We start from the raw sequence: 22054 nt of genomic DNA, 5'->3' as shown, positions 1-22054 counted from the left end.
AAATGGATTTCCCATTTGACTGAGTAATCCCACTTCTAGGAATATATCCCAAGAAATCAGAAACACCAATCAGAAAGGATATATGCACCCCTATGTTCATAGCAGCACAATTTACTATAGCTAAGATTTGGAAACAACTTGAGTGCCCATTGGCAGATGAGTGGATTAAAAAACAGTGGTACATCTGCATGATGGAATTCTATGCTGCTATAAAAAAGGAAGGAATTCTTACCATTTGCAACAGCATGGATGGACCTGGAGAGCATTATGCTAAGCGAAATAAGCCAGTTGGAGAAAGATAAATATCATATGATCTCACTCCTTTGTGGAATATAATGAACAACATAAACTGATGAACAAAAATAGATCCAGAGACATAGAAACATCGAACAGACCATCCAACCTCAGAGGAAAGGCAGGGGAAGAGGGGGCAGGTAAGAGATCAATCAAAGGACTCGTATGCATGCATATAAGCATAATCAATGGACACAGACAGTAGGGGGGTGAGGGCTTGTGTTGGCTGAAGAGAGGTCAACAGGGAAAAGGAGACATATGTAATACTTTATACAATAAAGAATTTAAATTAAAAAATAATAAAAATAAAGTATCTTATTAAATTAAGTATAATTTTTACCATCAGACTTGAACATTCATTCAAATACCTGTTACTTAATTGAAAACTGTTCCAACTTTTCAAGAGTTAATATTACTGATAATAAATTTCATTTATTATCCTAAGCATCAAAGTGTTTTCCTTACGAATTTGTGGCACTCTTCAGGTTTGCTAAGTGCTTTGCTTTCCTGATTATTCTTAGCGTGTTATTCCTTGCTGGTGCTTTCTGAGATAAGGCAGCCCTTCGGCAATATGAATTATTGTTAATCCTTTTGTCTAGTGTTCATATTTATAACTAGAGGCCTGTTGCAGGAAGATTCCTGCAAGAATAGGGCTTCCTCAGGCCAGAGCAAAGCAGAGAAGGGAACAAAGCCCACCAAGGCAGGCTTTGCTCCCTTCTCTGCCACCTTGATTCCTCCCGCCGCCTTGATTCCTCCCGTCTCTGCTGCTGTCCTGCCCGGCTGCCCCGGGTCGCACATGGGAGGGCCAGATGGCAGCCGGGCAGGCAGCAGATCACTGCTGTCCCGCCCGGCCGCCCTAGGTTGCACACAGGAGGGCTGGATGGTGGTCGGCTGGGTGGCGGATCGCTGCTGTCCCACCCTGCCGCCTCGGGTCCCACAGGGGAGGGCTGGATGGTTGCAGGGCCAGCAGCGGATGGCGCTGTCCCGCCCTGCCTGCAGTATGCAGATTTAACAGCCATCTTTGTTGGGTTAATTTGCATACTCTTCTGATTGGCTGATGGGCGTAGTGAAGGTATAGTCAATTAGCATCTTTGTCTTTTATTAGTGTAGATAAGAGCCTTCAAGTTCAGAATTGCTAAGTCTATTTTTGGCTTTACTATGTTCTCTTTCTTTCTCTTCTTCTAGATCATTTCTTAAACTTTACAAATTATTGTAAGGGTTTCATTTTTACCTGTAGCTAATTCATCACCATTTTACATACATGTGATAAATTTTTAATAAAAATATGATCCAGACTTTCCCTCAGATGCCTAAAAAAATATAGTCTTGTGTTTACCATCCTACGAAATAATATCATCAATAAATTTAGAGTCACTTATTGTTGTAAATAGCTTTGAGCAACAATTAAATTATTAGTCAAATATTTTATTTAAAAGCCTCAATGATACAGGTTGCCTAGTGGTGAAGTTTGAGAAACATTTGGGAAAGTTTTTTGTATTGGCAATTTAAAAACTCATTCGAGAGAGATGAGAAAAACAAATCTTTTATACCCAAGTAGAATTTAAGAGTATATTTGTTAACATACCTAGTGGCTACCCAGCTACAATGCACTCCCCATTCCATTATTATGAGCTATATATTTTTATATCCATTTTTAATATGGAGACCTGCAGCAAGAAGTGCTTAGCATGGTGCTTAGCATTTTGAAATGCTATATTCATAGCAGAGTAAGAATTCATGATTCCTCTGCTATTTTGATTCATATAACTTCTCACTGGAACCTTTTTTTTACTAGGAGATTTTTTTAGTAATGAGAATGGATATTTCCCTTATGTGTAGGGTTTTAACTAACAGTTCCAGGCAAAAGGCCTTTATTTGACTAAGCCCACTTCATGTCTAGTTGTTTAAAAGGTTGGAGAACATAGAAGATATAGAGATAATTTAATAGTTTTTAAGTTATTTACTCCTTTTCTCTTCATCCTGTCCTCCAAACATTGCTTTTAGCTCTGCAGGAATCTAATGTGACTATTTGAGTTCCAAATCCTCTCCTACATAGTTTATAGTACAAGAACTGATGAAAAATTAAAAAAGCCAAAGATAAAGGGGAAAAGGCAGCATGATGTAGCCACAAACTTGTTCAGAGGTTTATTAAAACCATAACTTTCATGTTTATTGCATTTAAGAGACCCCTGACCACCATACTTCTTATCACTAAACTGGGAGTAAGCATTTACCAGACATTTGTAATCTCAAAATACACATTGTCTGAGTATTAGAAACTTACCGAGAGATTTATCTTTTGCAACTCTGGAACTCATGACTATTTTCATGAAAATTAGTGTGTAATGTATAGGCAATCTGGAAATCTGAAAATTACAAATATGTTCTGTTAGTTCTGCCTTTATATAATGCTATATTATTCCACTACTGTTTCAGGAAAAGAAAAAGACAGTTCTAAATTGGTGAAGGACTAAAGAGGACTTGCCTATAACACTGAAATGTTAAGGAACAATGTTATATTAAGCCTTTCTAAAACCCTTCTCATTAGTATTTCTTGATGTATCGAATTAGGATCTCGCAGGAAAGTTTATTTTAGCTGAATTCTATTTCCAATCAATACTCACTCTGATGAGGGAAGATTGACTCCCTACTGAATAAATTGAAAAGATAGTGCTGGGGGACCATTTATAACACATTTTAAATCTTTCCTCATTTATCACTACATAAGCACCTACTACTCTTTTTTTCTTTTTTCTTGTTTTTGTTCTTTTACTTGAATCCTCAACAATTTAATGAGGGGAATACAACTAATCCTATTTCATAGTAAGCTCAGTGAGATTAACCTGACCAAGCGTATTCCATATCCCATATATTTTCAAATATATTTTGGTGCCTCCCCAGGACATCTTTGGAATTAAAGTTGCATACCTGACTTTGATGTCCTGTTGGCATTTAATTTAGTGTTTGGGATGGAGGGTGAGTTCTGAAGCTCTCAGGGCTGACGTGGTCACTCCCCGTATATGAGAAGAGGGACTAATCCAAGTTTGGGCTTCTTTCTGCTTCCCTAGCCATGGTCTGGCAGGAGCCAGAAGGAAGAAAGGAAATTCCTCATTATTCTATCGATCCACAAATAATAGTGTAAACTAGAGGAAAAATAAGATCAAATGGAAGTACCAGAGTCACAAGGTCATTGGCCACTTAAAGGGCAGAACCAACCATGGCTGTCCCCTCCCCTACTACATGTGACCTGAAATATTTCCAGATGAAAGGGCTTGTATCAAAATAGAATGTTTTCAAGTTTTTTAATTTCTTTGATCTGTCTATATATATATGCATTTTGTTTTTTGTTTTTTATTTAAAATGTTTATTTTAATTATTTTTTCAACAGTAAAGGGAAGTCCTGTTCCCTGAGCACCTGCCATGGGCCAGGCTATGTGCCGACCCAACAGTAGCACCTTAAGAATGCACCTCAAGCCATGATGCAGAATGCATGCAGGTGGCATCCTGTTTTTATGCATATTCAGTATGGTTATGTTTGTGTTGGCCTCTTCATCTTTTAAATGGATGGTCCCCATATTTACTAGATGAAGAGGCCATTTTCTATTTCTTACTGAGGATAAAAGGATTCCCTATTTAAATGGAGAGTTTCTTTGGAGACTCTTGGAAATTCTAAGGACATAAACTTGAAAGTTGAAATAAGACCAACTATTCATTCTTCACTTCCTTCTTTAAACCCAGAAATTGCTGGCAGAAATTGTCCTCCTAGGATGCAGGGATTAGAGCCCTCCTCTCCTTTAACTAATTAATCCTGGGCCAAGAGGAAACAGTCTGCTGACAGCTGTGACCAGGGAAGAGGGTAAAGAACTGTTCTCTTGGATGCGATTCTAATTACTTGTACAGATGTCAGTAGCCAGCTTGCTGGAAGTGCCAATTCTACAGGGCCAGGGTCCCAAGTCTTAAATACCTGCAGTCCCGTGGCCCTACTGTGGTGTGTCCCAGTAATACTATAAGTTAAACATCACAGAAAATGCTTCTCAAACTAGAAAGTATTAATGACTTCTCATGCTGCCTCTGAGTTTTCAAATTTGTTGTACATATGCCTGCATTTGGAAAACCTACAATCTTATAAGCTCTTTCATGTATGAATTATTTTAAATGGGATTTTTTTTGTTTTTCAGATATATAATTCTATTATAACAGTTCCTGTATCTTTTCAAATGATAGCACATCACAAGATTGTGATGTATTAGCTATATCCACCACCCCCATGCTTTTCTAGTCTCTTAGCAACAATTGAAGCAAATTTAGGAGATGCCACCAGATTAGTCCGCTACCTTCTTTGAAGGGGATCTTGAAACAACTTTATATTATTGGGGGAAATCTCTCAAAAAAGCTAACTAATCTTCTAAAAAATTATTTTAAAGTAACTTAAAACCTTAATAGGCACTTCAGTTATGGAAATAACACAGATGAAGCATCCAGACCAGGTTTAACTCCCTTCTGCTACTTCATAGCTAATGGCCTTAGGAATAGCTCCACGACTCACCTTCAATTTGGTGAGGCCCTGTCACCTGCTGGGGTCTCGCTTATATGTCACATTTATCCTCACAATAGCCCTGTCCGTAGATCCTGTTGTTTCCCCCCTTCACAGATGAGCAAGCATGTTTTAGAGGAGGGCCTTGTCCAAGGACTTTCAGCTCAGACTTGACACATGAGGGTGTGAACCCAGGCCCACTGGCCTCTTCTCTCTGCCTCGTGGATTAGACTAGAGGGTCACCTCTAGGGCTACTTCTAATGTTAATTTGTTGGGATTCTATGATTTAAAATTTCTTCCGTATTGTTACAAAAAGTCAACTGATGAAGAAAGTTTAAGACAAATAACCATATAATTAGTATTTTTTTACTCAAGCACTCATTCTTTATAAATGCCTAACTGTGTCCCTCAAATCAATTGACTGAAAATATTTTGCTGAAGGGAATGATATAAATAAGTGTTTGTCTCTTCCAGCCATAGATGGATTTTTAACCTCTGTAATTCTTTCAAATCTCTGAATTTTTACAAAAGGATACATCCATAAAATTATATTGATTTTTGCTACAGCAATCTCAAAGCCAAGCCAAAAGTAATCAGAATAATTTTTAAAGGTTTTTCTTTGCTAGGGAGAGTGGATTCTCAGTAACAAAAATAAAGAAATCCTATATAATAAAAGCCTAATATGCTAAGTGTCTGGTTGTCCAGTCGGCCATTCAACCAATCAAAGCATAATATGCTAATGATATGCTAAGGCCACTCAACAGCTTGCTATGATGTACACTGACCACCAGGGGGCAGACAGTTCACCAGTCGACCAGTCACTATGATGTGCACTGATCACCGGGGGCAGTGTCTGATAGGTTAGCTTGCTGCTAGAGTCTGGCTTATCGGGACTGAGCGAGACAGTCCAGACATGCCCTGGAGCCCTCCTGCAGTCCCTCGTAGGCTGGCCAATTTCCCGCATCCCTCCCTGGCCCTGATCGTGTACTGGTGGGTTCCCTCAGCCTGGCCTGTGCCCTCTGGCAATCCGGGACCCCTCAGGGGATGTCGGAGAGCTGTTTCGGCCCAATCCCATAGGCCAGGCTGAGGGACCCCACTGGTACATGAATTCGTGCACCGGGCCTCTAGTTTATAATAAAACACAATAAATAAATAGTATATACATATACTCAATGAATACCTATTCCCACACCAGCAACATTATTTTCATTTCTACCTAGTACATTTCACTTAGCATATTTGTAACTTGGTACATGGATACTGGAGCCAGACTGTTGGAGTTTGAATCCTGCATTTGCTACTTACAAGCTATGTGACCACAAGCAAGTTTATTAGTCTCAATGTAAAATAGAGATTTCCTACAGCTACAATCATTTAATATCTATGCAGCACTTAGAACAGTGCCTGGCACATGAAGGCATTACCAGAGTATCAGTTTAGTAGTTACTGTTTTTGGAGATGAGATTAAGAAAAGAAGGGAGAGTTTTGTTTTTCATTTACCATTTCATTTTTTCATTTGTTTTATAAACTTTAAAATAAAAAATATAATTAGTTTGAAGTTAACCAACTCATATTCTACAAATATGTTTCATGTTGCTCTTATCCATTTTGTAATTTCTGATTGTGAGCAGTGATAGTTTTCACAGTACAGATATACTGAAAGATATGTGATTTGCCCTGAATACCACAACTTCCCTAGGAAGAATTCTCCTCACTCCCATTTTTTTTTTATATCCCCTTCTTCTATTTAGTACAGCTTGATGAAATAACAGAAACTACTATCCATCCCTAGACAAATCCACCTAGAAAGTAAATAAGATGGGAATGGATTACATTGTTTGCCTGGTTCTTTCAATCTCTGACCAAAAGGATCATGCTTTAGTTTTTCTCACAACAGCGTGGGGCAAAAGTAGGTTTACAATTGTGAGTACGAGAAACATTTTATTCTTGTATTATTATTTATTAATTATTGTATTATTTTCCATAAGAATAACTGTAACCCTACTTTTGCCTCACCCTGTATGTTTTTATAGTATGAAGGTAACATTTGCTTACATTAAATGTACAGTTACATCTTATTGGATAAGTGTATATACCTTTGTAACCATTACTTCAAATCATGATATAGAACATTCCACCACCCCAGCTAGTTCTCTTGAACTCCCTTCCTATCTGACCCACCAGCCCTGTTCTCAAAGGTAGACACCGTGTGACTGTTATCACCAAGATTTGACTAATCTTAAACCTCATATAAATGGAATTATACATTATGTACACCTTCCTGTCTGACTTCTTTCATTTAACATAATGTTGCTGAGATAAATGTATTAATAATTTTATTTTAATTGCTGAGTAGTGTTCCATTGTTAGGATATATCACATTATTTTAATCCATTCTCTTGTTTATGGACATTTGCATAGTTTCTATTCAGGGTATTATTAAAAATATGGCTAAAATCAACATTCTCAAACAAATGTTTTGGTGGGCATATACATGTTTTTATTCTCTTGGGTAAATATCTAGAAATGGAATTTTTAGGTCATAGGGTAGATATTTGTTCATGAGAAATTACCAGACAGCTTTCCAAAGTATTTGTCCTTTCTGCGATTCCCACCAGCAGTATATGAGAGTTTCAGTTCTTTCACATCCTCACTTGAATTTGGGGTTGTCATTCTGTTTAATTTCTCTCACTCTAGGAAGGATGGCATGATATCTAATTTTTGTTTTAACTCACATTTCGTTGAGACCTAATGATTTTAAAGTCTATGTGCTTATTGGTCATCTTATTTTGTGCAGCAAATATTTAAATCATTTGCCAATGACTTCATCGGAATTTGTCCTTTTATGATTGATTTGTAAGAATTATTTGCATATTCCACAAAAGTCTTTTGTCATAATTAAATTTTGAATAGTTTGTCCTAGTTCGTGGCTGGATTTTTCCTTTTATTAATGCTGTTTTTGTTGAACAAAAGTTTTTCATTTTGATAAAAAAACTTCTCAATTTTTTCATATAATGTTTAGTGCTTTCTATGTCCCCTCTACAAAATCTTTGCTTTTCCCAAAATAGTACATATATTTTTCTATGTCTTTTCTGAGAAATTTTATAGTTTTAACTTTTACATTAAGGACATAATACATATAAGATTTTGTGTATGGTACAAGGTAAAGGTGGTGTATTTGTTTGTTTGTTGCTTTAGTTATATATATTTAACCAGTCATTCCAGCACCACTTGCTATAAAGACTTTCTTTTCACCTTGGCGCATAATAATGATAATAATGTGAGTCCTTCAACTTTGATATTCTGTTCATGTTAACAATTTTATTTCTGTGCACTTCCATATAAAATTTAGCAACTTGTTAATTTCTACCAAAAAAGATTATAAAACTTTAGGGATTGTGGCTGCTTTAGATTTATAGATATATTTGGACAGATTTTATATCTTAAAAATATTTAGTTTCCAGCCTGGACAGGTTGGCTCAGTGGTTGAGTGTCCACCCATGATCTGGGCACAAGTCCTGGTTGCAGGCTCTATCCCCAGTAGGGGGCGTGCAAGTGGCAGCCAATCAGTAATTCTGTCTTATCATTAATGTTTCTATCCCTCTCTCCCTTTCCCTTCCTCTCTCTGAAATAAATCAAAACATATTTTTTTAAAAATTTAGTTTCCCGCCCTGGCCAGTGTGGCTCAGTTAGTTGAGTGCCATCCCATGCACCAAGAGGTTGCTAATCCCATTCTCAGTCGGGGTGCATGCAGGAGGCTAGTGATCAATGTTTCTCTCTCGTTGATGTTTCTCTCTCTCTCTCTCCTTTCATCTCTCTCTCTCTCTAAAAGAATCAATAAAACATATTTTAAAAATATATATTTAGTTTCCCAATCCATGAATATCATACATTTCTCCATATAATTTTTTTCCATTTTTTCTTAGCAATATTTTACAAATTTTAATGCAGATATTGGACATCTTATAAAATTCATACATGGTTTTATGTATTTTTCAGATATTATAAATGCAAGTATTTTATAATTTTTATTTTCCACTTTATAGTAATATATGGTATTATGATTAATATATGTTATAAATTTACCTTTATTGTTGAAAGTATTACAGATGTTTCCCTTTTTTCCCCATTCACCCCCTCCACCCCACTCCTGCCTTCCCCCATAATTAATATCTTCCTAATTTCATTTGTTAGTTCTATTAGTTGTTTTGTGGATTTCTTAAGATTTCTATCAAAACAATCATCTGCCAATAGAGGTAATTTTACTTTTTCTCTTCTATTCTATATGTCTTTTATTTTTCTTGCACTCATAGAGAGCTCTAATACAATGTTGAATAGAATGTTGACGGCAGGCATCTTTATTTTTTAATATATTTTTATTTATTTCAGAGAGAAAGAGAGAGGGAGAGAGAGATAGAAACATCAATAATGAGAGAGAATCATTGATCGGCTGCCTCTTGCATGCCCCCTTCTGGGGATTGAGCCTGCAACCCGGGCATGTGCCCTTGATGGGAATCGAATCTGCTGAGCCAAACCGACCAGAGTGACAGCAGACATCTTTACATGTTCCTGATCGTACAGAAGGAATTATTCAGTATTTCCCACTATGGATGATGTTAGCTGTATGTTTTTCATATGTGCCTACCCAGAGTTAGTCAAACTGTAAGGTTGAGGACACAGTCCTCCAAATTGCCAAGTCTGTTCAAGATTTCTGACCCCAACTGCAAGGATTTAGGGTACAAACACAAAGCTAGAGGGAAGAATCCATTTAAGATTGCCCTCATTTCTGACATCAACTCAAGTTTGATGGGTTTCCCAAAACCATCTTCAGGTTTGGTAATTTTCTAGAAATACAGAACTCACTAAAACCTATTATACTCGTAGGTTTATTATAATTAAAGGATTGACTAAAATTGACCAAGGGAAGAAAAGTATAGGGTAGAGTCTGGGAAGGTTCCATATGTGATGTATCCTTTGTCCTCAGAGATGTGTTACTTTACTGGTATAGATGTGTTGCAAAAGTATGGATTTTGCCAATCTGAGAAGCTTACCAAGCTTTAGTGTCCAGAGTTTGTATTGGGGCTTTATTATGTAGGTTTGATTGATTAATTGTCCACGTGGATGAACTCAGTCTCCAGCCTTTTACTTTCCCAGTCTCAGGCTGATATCTCATGTCCAAAGTCACCCAAATGCTTATAGTTGTTCTCTCAGCTGGGGCCACCCTACAACCTAAGACTAGTGGGCGTTTATGCCCCTTACTGGGGCATTTCCTCAGCATAAACTATCAGGTGTGACCTAAGAGGCTCACCATGAGTAAGGTGACTCCTATCACTCAGAAAATTCTAACTATTTAGAGGTTATCTCCCAGGAACTAAGGACAAAGGCCAGACCTCTTTTTGAGCAAGGCCAAATTCTTTACTACACAATGTCCTGTAACAGGTTAAAGAAATTTTCAATATTCCTATTCCTAGATTGCTAAGAGTTTTTATCATAAATCACTGTTGAATTTTCTCAAATGCCTTTTCTATATTACATTATATTTATATTTGTTATTTCTACAAATAATCATTTATTCTCATTTTTTATTCTTAAAAAAATGATAAATTTCATTGATTGACTATTGAATTCTAAGCCAGTGTTGCATTCCTGTAATAAATCCAAGTCTTTATGATGTGTCATAATTTTTATATATTGATGGATACAATTTGCCAACATTTTATTAAGGATTTTTTCTCTCTGCATTCATGAGGAATATTGATCTGTAATTTTCTTTTCTTGTGATATCTCTATCAAGTTTTGTTGCTAGGATAAGGTGAGCTTCATGAAATGGCTTGGAAAGAGTCCTGTCCTCTTTTTTACTGAAAAAGTGTTACTTTCTGAAAAGTTTCATATGTTTTAATGGTGAAACCACATGGGCCTAGAGCTTTCTTTATGAGAACTTGTTTAAAAAAATAATAATAAATGGCCCTAACTAGTGTGCTCAGTGGATAGAGCATCAGCTCCTGCACTGAAGGGTTGCGGTCCAGGTCAAGGGCACATACCTGGATTGCAGGTTCCATCCCTAGCCCCAGGGCTCATGGGGGAGGCAACCAATCAATGTTTTTTTTCTCATTCTCTAGAGTTGATGTTTCCCTTCTCTCTCTCTCTCTCTCTCTCTCTCTCTCTCTCTCTCTCTCTCCCCCCCACTCTTTCACTATCTCTAAAAATAAGCAATGTCATCGCTTCTCGGCCTTTTGGCTAAGATCAAGTGTAGTATCTGTTCTTATCAGTTTAAAAATAAGCAATGGCAAAAATAAATATTCTCAGATGAGGATTAACATATATGTTAATAGAAATAAAGTTGCTACTTCTTGTATAAATTTTGGTTTTTCAAGAAAAATGTTTTCTTCATTTAAGTTCTTGATATTTTTGCAAAAAGAAAAGTTATACATAGGATTCTCTTATCCTTTTTTTTGCCTGTGGTTGTGTAGTGATAACACTCTTTTTCTAATATTGTTATTTTGTATTTTGTTCTTTTATCTTGCTTAGTCTTTTTAAGGGAGTTATCAATTTTCCTAATATTTTAAAAACTCTTGGCATTGTTTTTATTTCTATTTCTTATTTCCCATTTTAACTACTTTTGCTCTTATATTACTGTTTTCTTTCTTCAAGTTATTTAGAGTTTAACTTGCTCTTCTTTCTCTGATTTCATAAAGGAAAAAAATTTAGATCATGGATGTTAGCCTTTCTTCTTTTATAACACAAGCATTTAAACTATTAATTTAATCTCAGCACTCTGTTAATAACATTCCACAAATTCAAGTATGTTGTATTTACATATTTATTCAGTTCAAAATATTTTTAAATTCCTTTTGTGGTTTCTTATCTGGAGTCATGTAACTAGAACTGTATTAAATTTTAAACATTTCTCATTTAGTTCTGTTTTGTTAAGACAACTTCCTCTGTATGCTTATACTCTTTTAAAATTCATTGAGATTTATTTGTGGGGTTTTGTTTGTGGGGGTGGTTGGGGGGTTGAGCTGGTATGCAGGCATGCAGTATTTCCTGGTAGATGCTATGTTGGCCCTTGAAAAAAATGATTTGATTATTGGTGGGTATGGTGTTCTATAGCTGTATGTTGGGTCAGGTTAGATAATAATTTGTTAAAATATTATCTTTATAATTTTTTTCAATTATATAAAATCACTTTACATATAAAGTAAGGATATAAGCATACATTTCCAGTGCTAAAGCCACCCAGTACTAGCTACTTTATTAAGATCATGTATAGTGAATTTTGATTCATTAATCCTATCAGCTACTGAGAAAAGGTCATTAAAGTCTCTAAATGAGATTGTGTATTTGTCTATGTTTCCCTCAAGTACTGTCAGTGTTTGCTTTATTCTCTCATTAGGCACACACACTTATAGTTGTTATGACTTTTTTAGGTGTTAAACCTGTTATAATTGTGAAATATCTCTCATTATCACTGCAATATTGCTTGTGTTGAATTTTACATTGCCTGGTATTAATATAGCCACATGGCATCCATAAGCTTACTGGTTACATGTTTATCTTTTTCTACCCTTTTATTTTCAGTTATTTATCTCTTTATGTATATTTAAAGTACATCTCATATACAGTAAGGCTGATAAAACTATGACTCCAGGCTGCTGCCTAATTTTGTAAATAAAGTTTTATGGGAGCATAGCCACTGTTGGTTGCTTCATACTACACTGCCAGAGTTGAAGAGTTGGAACAAAAACCATGCAAGCCTAAAATATTTTCTATCTGGACCTTTCAGAAAAATAATTTAACCCCCGCTCTCAAGCATTTTCTTGTCTTACATAGTATAGTCTGACAATCTCTAACTTTTAATTGGCTATTTTAGCCAAGTTACATTTGACTTAACTATCGATATAATTAAGACCACTCTCTCCCTATTTGTTCTCTTAGTTGTCCTATGTTCCTCTTTTCCTGCTTTCAGGTACTCAAATAAGTTTTAGTATTGCATTTTTATTGCTCTACTGGTCTTTTAACCCTACCTCTTTGTATTCTTTTATTATGGTTGTTCTTGAGATTACAATAATGACTCTTAACTTATAACACTCTATTAGAATAATCAAGGTACATATTTATGCATATGATTTTGTGCAATTTTATCTGAAAAGATTATAGTAAGACATCACTCAAGTTTTGTCATTCTATGTAGTATTCTCTATATTTTACTTGTCTGTAAAACAGCGGCTGGGTATCTAGAACACTAATATAAGGAACAGTAAAAGGAAATAAATATAAACATAAGCAACCAATTGCATATTTTGTGTGTTACATGTATTATATACTATATTCTTACAATAAAGTTAGCTGGAGAAAAGAAAATTTTATTAAGAATATCATAGTGAAGAAAAAACACATATACAGTGAGGTCAGTTAGTTCGGTTCATCAAATACCTTCTGACCACCTACCATATTCAGTCAGTGTATAATATGCTATGGGTAAATAGAAGTAAAACATGATCCTTACTTGCAAGAAGCTATACTCAAATTGAGAAGAATAAAGAGTGTGCCCATACTTTGAAGTGTCATGAGATAGATGGCTGGAGATATGGATGAAAACTCTCCAAAGAGATGGATCTCTGTATTTCAGGGGTAGAGATCGTGGGACTTGCCAGAATCTTAATCAGAAGCCTTGGAGGGTCATGCCTTAAACCAGAGGAACACTGGGTCTTACTAAAACTGCAGCTGAGCCTCAGCCTAACTTAAGCTCTGATTGAATTGGAGTCATCAGCCCCTCACCCTGCCTACTTAACAAAGGAAAGGGGGCCTTATCTCTTGGAAAAGAACATTATTTGCCATCTCTGCAGTTCATTTATACATGGTGTCATACAAAATGCTCTAGATATGCAAAGAGTCAAGAATATGCAATCAATAATCAAGAGAAAAGGTAGACAAGCAGATTCATGCATGGTTTTGATACTATAGTTAACAGACAAGGATATTAAATAACTCTAATATCTTGAAAGTGGAAGAAAATATGGTCATTGGAGATTAATGGAATAGAGAATTTAAATGTATTTTAAAAATATTTTAAAATCAAATTGACACTTTAGACCTGAAAATATATATTGAAAAATAAGTCTTGGGTGGATGAATTTAAAAACAGATTGGCCACAGCAGAATACAAGAGAAGTAAGCTAGAATACATATCAATGGAAATCACCCAGATTGAAGCACAGAAAGGAAAAATAATAGATAAGACACATAAGAAAATAAGAGATGTGGGACAACACACAAAGATCTAACAAGTATAAGTGAAATCCCAGAAAGAACAAAGAGCAAGGATGCTGGGGTCCAACCCCAGCAGGTCCAGGGGTCCCCAAAGGTGTGGACGGAGTCGAAGAAGGAAGGACACGGAGGTAGCTTCAGTTGATCAGCATAGTTGGGTTCTCTAGCCAGGATCTCCATCCAAGTTCTATCCAGGTTCTCCAGCCAAGTTCTGTAGCCAGGTTCTGTCCAGGATCTTTTGCCATGTTCTCTCGATAGGTTCTGTCTCTAGGTTCTGTCTGTCTAGGTTCTTCAGCCAGGTTCTCTCGCTAGGTTCTGTCTTCTGTTGTCTTGTTACATCTGTATTTATACCAGTTGATTTTAATCCTATCAATTTCTATTCCAAAGGTTAGGCCGTTTCTTATCTCCATTCCAGGGAGTAAAGATTATGTAGCTTAAGCATGATTGTTCGTAGTTAAAGTGATTAACTACCCGCCTGGCACTTAGTTAAGGGGTTTTATTCCCTCCCTAACTTCAGGGAAAAATCCCTACCTGGGGAAACAACCTTTCTCGGAGAGGAAAGGTTGACCTTGGTTAAAACACATAGTGCCAAGAAGGGGAGCAAACATATTAAGAACAGTATGCCATATACGCCAGGTCCCTTGAAACATATGCTGTGCAGATGTTTCTTCCCTGCAGCGACTGTGTCAAGCAGCAAGGATGGACCGGCTCCCGGCACAAGAATGCCCACCACTAGTAAAATATATAAATGAATTATTTATTGAACCAATGACAAACTATACAACCATGAGAATCAAAACCTACACTACATACAATATTATATATGAATGTCACAAACTTAGGTTGTGGTTAAATAAAAGACAGAAAAAAGTGAATGCATGAGGTATAATTCCATTTATATTCACATTACAAGAACAGGTAAAACTATTCTGTGAGAACTCAGGACTGTGGTAACTTTGGGGAGGCAATAGTGAGTGGAAGGAACATAATGTACTTCAGGGTCTGCAATTGTTCTGTTTCTTGAGCTGGGTACAAGTTGCATTCATGCATGCAATTTTTGAAAATTTATTGAATTTTACTTTTATTATTGGTACATTATTTTATATCTATATAACTCTTCAACAAAACAAATCTTAAAGGATTTGTAGGTTTATAGAAAGTCTAGGCCTTAAAATAGGTCTTAGAGAGCATCCTAAATCACCACCCCTCATATTTTACTGTTGAGGTTACTAAGATTTTATTATGCATTAGTTAAGTAATTTTTTAGCAAAAGAGAATAGACCTAAAATCACCTAATATATATATATATATATATTAGAATGTAGATGGTATATATACACACACACAATTATATACACATTATTCTTTTATTTGCCTGGAAAATATATATGATAAAGAAGTTGTCATTCAGTATGATGTACCATTTTAGTACAAGATAGAAGATATTTATGTGATATATAACTCAAGATATAGACTCAAACTTACAGCATGGTCTCATTTACATTTTTAAATACCTTTCTCATAAAACGCTATCACATATAGAACTTAATCATGTTGACAGAGTTTGAGATTGCTCTCTTGCTTTTATGCATAGATTTAGAAGGCTGTAATTTAAGCTAAACTAAGGATTTTTAAGTCACAAATTAAATTTATACTAAATATAATGAATGTTCCAGTTTGAATGAGCTGTATGTCTTTATCTCACTTGGACCAATGTCATACACCATTATAACACTTTTTCTGGTAAAATTGTGATTTTTAGCAAATGAGCTCAGAAATTTTATTTAAAGAATAGAAATACTTTGAGGGAAATTGGAGTTTTCTACCCCAGCTTCCATAACCAAGAGATACATCTAGTATTCAATAATTTCTTAAAAGTAGAAGAATTACTAGGAATTATATGGCAATAATAATTTGAAGTGCCATATCACTGTGGTTCCCCTGATGTGCTTAAAACAGGGAGTGAGGGAGTTAGGGAAAGAAAAAAGGGAGGGAGGGAAGGAAGGAAACAGGAAAGAAGGAAATGATACACTCTTAGATACAGTGATGATTTCTCCTGAGTGGTCACAAAACCAAAGAATTTGGCTGCGGGTTTAAGAAAACCTGGTTTCAGTGCTTAAAGGATAGGACCTAGTCAATCATATGTAACCATGGCAACCACTAGGGAAGTGGTTCTCAAACTTTAGCTTGCAGCAGAACCACTAGGTCTTGCTTATCATAGATTATATGCCCCATCTGCATTTTCTGTTTCCATAATTCTGTTGCTGATCTGGGACCACTACTTTTTTTTTTTTAAATATATTTTATTGATTTTTTACAGAGAGGAAGGGAGAGAGATAGAGAGTTAGAAACATCGATGTGAGAGAAACATCGATCAGCTGCCTCCTGCACATCTCCCACTGGGGATGTGCCCGCAACCCAGGTACATGCCCTTGACCGGAATTGAACCCGGGACCCTTGAGTCCGCAGGCCGACGCTCTATCCACTGAGCCAAACCGGTTTCGGCTGGGACCACTACTTGAGAACCACCACAGTAGAGCTGCTTTAGCTTCTGCTGCTGCCAATCTTCTGTCATAAATCTCAGTCTCTTTCTAACCTTGCATTTGATTTACCCAATAAAATAAAATCCATAAGCAAAGCTACAGGGGATTGGCTCAACCTGGATGCATAATAGGGGATGCTAAAAAGGGAAAGGCCCTAAGGAAACTCCCTCAGAAAATTTTTGCCAGAAACTATTTGCACAGAATGAAAATTTTGACTAAAAAGTGATAATAATTACTTTCCAGAAAGTGGAGAGAAAACCCAGCCAAAACCATGAGGCAACTAAGTATGTGTAGTCTGTGTTCAAAATAATAGATTTATATTTCTCTTAGCATTTATTTAATTCAATCCAACTGTCAAAGTCATTTCATTGGAATGGGTCCTGTTACCAATCAAGGCTCACAGATGTGGAATTGTTCATTCTAGTGGTTTGCCTATATTAGAGGTAAAACATGTGCTTCTCAAAGATACATTAATGTGAACCCTAAATTTCAAAAAAGAAAATGTTTGTGTCAATGTAATAATGTTTAATTAATTCCTTTACAGGACCGCATCAAAACATGTAAACAAGGACCTTGGTAATCTGGAGGAAAATAAAAAGTTAGAAGAAAACAATCACAAAACAGAAGCCTAAGAGAGAAACTGTTCTTGTTGTTGTCCAGGTAAGTGAGCTGTGTGTGGTTTATAGAAATAATTCCCAGTAAAGAATGAAACACCCTAAGAGATGAAAGGGAAAGCCTTGACAGTAAATGCTTCATAATTGAGGCTTTTAAAACAGGAAGAGAGCTTTTCAAAAGCCAACTTTGGTAACTCAGATGTCTTCAAAAGAATGAAATCTCAACCATTTCCATATCCTCCAAACAAATAATCATTATCCTCTGAATAATTAAAATCAATTTTGAGATTTTAACATTTAATTAGCATTTTGTATTCTAATGTCAAAAATTTTGTTGAGTGCAAAGAAGCTTAATTTTATAAACTGTGTTTTCGTTGGATGAGCGCTGATTCTACTAATTTAAAATTATTTTTAAAAACAATTATGAAAATAATTTTTAAATATAAAAATTTTAATCCAAGGATTTAAGATATTAAAAGTATCAGAGTGTTTATACAGCCCTCTCAAATCATGTTAATGAAAAGACCAACAAGTTTGTGTATACACACATACATACACTTTTGCAGATAGTATGTATATTATATACTAATGTGTATGGATATATGTGTCTGTATATGCACATATATATCTATATAATAAAAGCCTAAGTGACCGTTATGGCGGAACGACCAGAATGACAAGTCGTTATGATGTGTACTGACCACCAGGGGGCAGACGCTCAATACAGGAGCTGCCCCCTAGTGGTCAGTGTACTCCCACAAGGGGGAGCACTGCTCAGCCAGAAGCTGGGCTTATGGCTGGTGAGCACAGTGGCGGGAGCCTCTCCCGCCTCTGCAGCAGCGCTAAGGAGCAGTGAGCCGAGCAGTAAGGAGCGAGCAGGCGGGTGGTAAGGAGTGAGGGGTCCCGGACATCCCCCAAGGGGTCCCGGACTGCGAGAGGATGCAGACCGGGCTAAGGCCCCCCCCCTCCTCTAGTGCACATATTTCGTGCATCGGGCCTCTAGTATGCATATAATATATATACACTTGTTATGTGTATTGCATATATTTATATGTAATTTATGTGAGTGTGATTCTTTTAAGATAAGTCATTTGGGCACATTATTCTGCGTGTCCTTGAGTGAGAATAACTGTTACTGTTGCTGACTCTCTGAAGTTAAAATCCCCAACAACCACAGTAAAACTTTGGATCATTATACATAAGCCATAGTCACAATTTGAGCATGTCACCCAAATTAATCCCATAGAGAAGATATGGGGCCTGGGAAAGAATTGTAATTGGGTGGATGCACACAGGAAAGAAAAATAGAATAATTTAGGTAAGACACTTTTAAAATCTGAAAAATAGGACCTCAAACTGATTGGGAGAAAGAAGAGCTGGATTCTTTCCCCCTATTTGCCTTTCATTGGAAGCAAGGCAGGCAGCATTTCCACCTGTGGTGTTTTTTCTTTCTGCTTCTCTAGGGTTCACTCCTCCATCTTTCATAAACATAGATTTTTACCTACTGTTATCTTCAAAATGGGATAGAGTAAATCCTCAAAGGAAAATTGAGCACGAAGACAAAGCCCACAAAAAAGTGTGATTTGAAGGGATATGTGAATTTTTTAAACAGAATGAAATGTTTTTCCGAAAACCTTTATGCTCTTCACATGAATTAAGCCATTTTCATAAAAATAAAGACACTCACCTATTCCAAAAAAATTATTTGCAGAAGGGGCATAGCAATGCCTGGCATTACAGATGGGTTCAGGGACAATGAAGTTTTATGAAAGTCCCCTATAAAGTAATTCCTGTCACTTTTTAGTACAAAGCATCTGTTGATGGTGAAAAATGATTGCTATGGTAACTTACTAAATTATGTTTTTTTTCATTATTTCAGAGAAAAAAACTATATAGGCCAATTGAAGCATGAACGTGGATTGTATTTAAGACATATACAAAGACATTGACAGCAATTCATGGTTCAAATATTAAGCAGTTCATTTTACCAAGCTGTCACAGGATCTTAGAGAATTATCTCAAGTCAAACAATGAAATGAAATTGCAAACAATAACAACAAGTTTTGGTAGCCATGATGATAGGTCATATGTTGTGTTTGGTTTGATTTTTTTTCTGTAAATGTCTGCACTGAGGATTTCCTTTTGTTTGCCTTTTATGTAAATTTTTTACGTAGCTATTTTTATACACTGTAAGCTTTGTTCTGGGAGTTGCTGTTAATCTGATGTATAATGTAATGTTTTTATTTCAATTGTTTATATGGATAATCTGAGCAGGTACATTTCTGATTCTGATTGCTATCAGTAACGCCCCTAAACTTTTTTCACAAGCCCCTAACTCCCAAAGGTGGCAGCTTGTGAGGACTGGGAACACACACATTGCCCAATTACAAAACTGTGGTTTTATCATGAGAGGGGGAGGCGGAGAGTCAGATTGATAAGCCCTGGATGAGCTGATGCTGCGTATGCACCACCAGCTGGCTCTCAGAAGGAAATCTCACATGCATATGGACGCACATACGTAATAACGGTACTCCCAAACCGACAATTTTGCCTATACCGAAAAAAAAAAATAACATTACAGAATTTGGGTAGCACTTTAGAGACATCTGCTAGGAAATTATTTTCTGTCAGAAGAAAGGAAAAAAAAAAAACAATGTGTGAGAGACAGTTTGGAAAAATCATGGATAACATTTCCATTTTCATAGATCAGAATGTAAATCACTGTATTTAAAAATTGGTGTTAAATCCTTTGGGTTATCCACTGCCTTAAAATTATACACATTTCCTTTTAAAAAAGATATCAGTCAGAATTGGAGATTTTTAACAGTGGTCATTATCAAAGCTGTGTTATTTTCCACAGAATATAGAATATATATATTTTTTTCGTGTGTGTTTTTGTTAACTATGCTACAGATATTGAATGCACCTTGAGATAATTTAGTGTTTTTAACTGGTACATAATTTATCAAGCAGTACATAAAAGTGTAATAATAAAATGTCTATGTATCTTTAGTTACATTCAAATTTGTAACTTTATAAGCGTGTTTTATGCTTGAGGAACTTTATAGGGTGGTAGTATAAATGGAAACTTTTTGAAGTAGACTGGATATGGGCCAGTAGCTACTTGTGACTAGACTTTTAAACTTTGCTCTTTCAAGCAGAAGCCTGGATTCTGGGAGAACACTGCACAGCCATTTTTGTCCCAAGATTTACATAACTTTGTAGAAAAAGAAAATGAACATCAGATTCCCAGGTATAGAACTGTGTTCTTGGGAGAAAGAGGAAAACTGGTGTTTGTTTTTTATATTGATGGAATAAAAATTATGAAGGCAATGAAAAATAAATTAAAGATGGATATTAGGAATAATATTTTGCCACTTCTGCATTGTTTAGAAACACATGTTATTGTACATTTGTAAACCATTTACTATCTGGGCAATAGTATCTCAGTTTAATAAAAGCTTCCTGTAGTGCATTGGTATGAATTAAATACATAAAATATCTTATTAGACTCAAAGCTGTGTAAAATATTATGGGAGGGGGGAAAAACATGTTATCTTGCCTCTAAACTTTCATTTATTGAAGTTTTATTTGGCAGAAAAAAAATGAATCTTGGTCAATATTTAAACCAAAGTGAAAGGGGAAAAACCAAAGTTATTTGTTCTGCATGGCAAAGCCATTCTGTTATCTCTCTGTAAATACTGTGACTTCTCTGTTTTCTCTTTTCTTTAGAATTTTGTTAAAGAAATTCTAAAATTTTTAAACACCTGCTTTCCACAATAAACCATGAACACTAAAATGAAGTCACTTTCATATAAATACTTTTTCTTTTGGTGTGGGAGATCAAAGGTTCAAAGTCTAACTCCTAGGGGATATTTGCAGAAAGAAGCAATGCGACGATAGAAAGAGAGGGTTATGTACCGTTATTTCTTGGCTTTCATTTGCTGTGGTTAACTGAGTCCGAAAACAGGTGTCGGAACCTAGAGAGCAGAACATTCACAGCACAGAGCTCTGGACGGAAAGCAGAAAGTTTACCGGGAAACGGGGGACAACATTAGAACTATTGATCCATGCCCGGATGAGCAGGAAAGCTTGTGTGTGTAACGGCAGAGGTGTGCACAGCGAGGCTGGGAAGGAAGATCATGCACAATCCTCAACGTCCGAGGTTGCGTCTCTTCAGTTTAACTCTTCGGCAGCAGGAGACAGGTTTTGCCAGTTCACGTTTCACTTCCAATCTTTGATTACGGGAAATGTATGTGGAAATGGATTAACATACCCGTCTAAGCCTAAAAGATAATAAAACTGAAATATGTCTTCACATATCTCTCACAGCTGTCTGCCTCTTGTCTAAACTAGGATGTTTATGTATAGAAAATAGTTGTCTTTATTAAACAGTAGAAAACTCATTGTGACTCTTCATCTCTATGGAGAGGGAATTCAGCAAAATGAAATTGTCTACACCTTCCTATTCTGCCACCTGAGCCAGTCCTAGATTTTACCTAAAATTGGTTCTATAATGTATGTGTCTCTATCTTCAGAGATAGGATCATACTTATTGTGGGTGTCCCATGTGGCTGTCCTAGGAACATAATTAAGAGGACATGCTCCTCTTTCTTTGCTTCTATTATTAACACGCCATTCAGTTTACCATTGAAAATTACTGAGGCATGAACTTTCATAGCAATTCTTTCCCTTTAAAATAAGGTAAAGTCAGCTGTAAACATCGGAGAAAAAAGTTAATATTTATTGAGCCCATACTGTGTGCTAGGGCCAATCATACATTATCTTATTTAATCCTTACT

General features: G+C 36.1%; 1 protein-coding gene across 5 annotated transcripts in view; it reads left to right on the top strand.

Annotated features, from left to right (window-relative positions):
• The window catches only part of ALCAM (activated leukocyte cell adhesion molecule), a 231728-nt gene extending 210070 nt beyond the window's left edge, over positions 1–21658 (top strand). For 3 of the 5 annotated variants that reach the window (XM_005859618.2, XM_014534291.1, XM_014534292.1), the window contains 2 exons: positions 17183–17298; positions 19132–21658. In XM_005859618.2, coding sequence (XP_005859680.1) covers positions 17183–17270 — 88 coding nt within the window. In that variant the 3' untranslated portion in view covers positions 17271–17298; positions 19132–21658. Of the gene's footprint in view, positions 1–17182; positions 17303–19131 lie in introns of all 5 variants that reach the window. The other 2 variants (XM_014534290.1, XM_014534289.1) reach the window with 2 other exon arrangements.
• Positions 21659–22054: the final 396 nt, after the last annotated feature.

This window comes from Myotis brandtii, unplaced genomic scaffold (genome assembly GCF_000412655.1).
Source record: "Myotis brandtii unplaced genomic scaffold, ASM41265v1 scaffold128, whole genome shotgun sequence".
NCBI classification, from domain to species: domain Eukaryota; kingdom Metazoa; phylum Chordata; class Mammalia; order Chiroptera; family Vespertilionidae; genus Myotis; species Myotis brandtii.
Note: the sequence above shows the minus strand (reverse complement) of the source record. Positions and strands in the feature narration are given on the sequence as shown.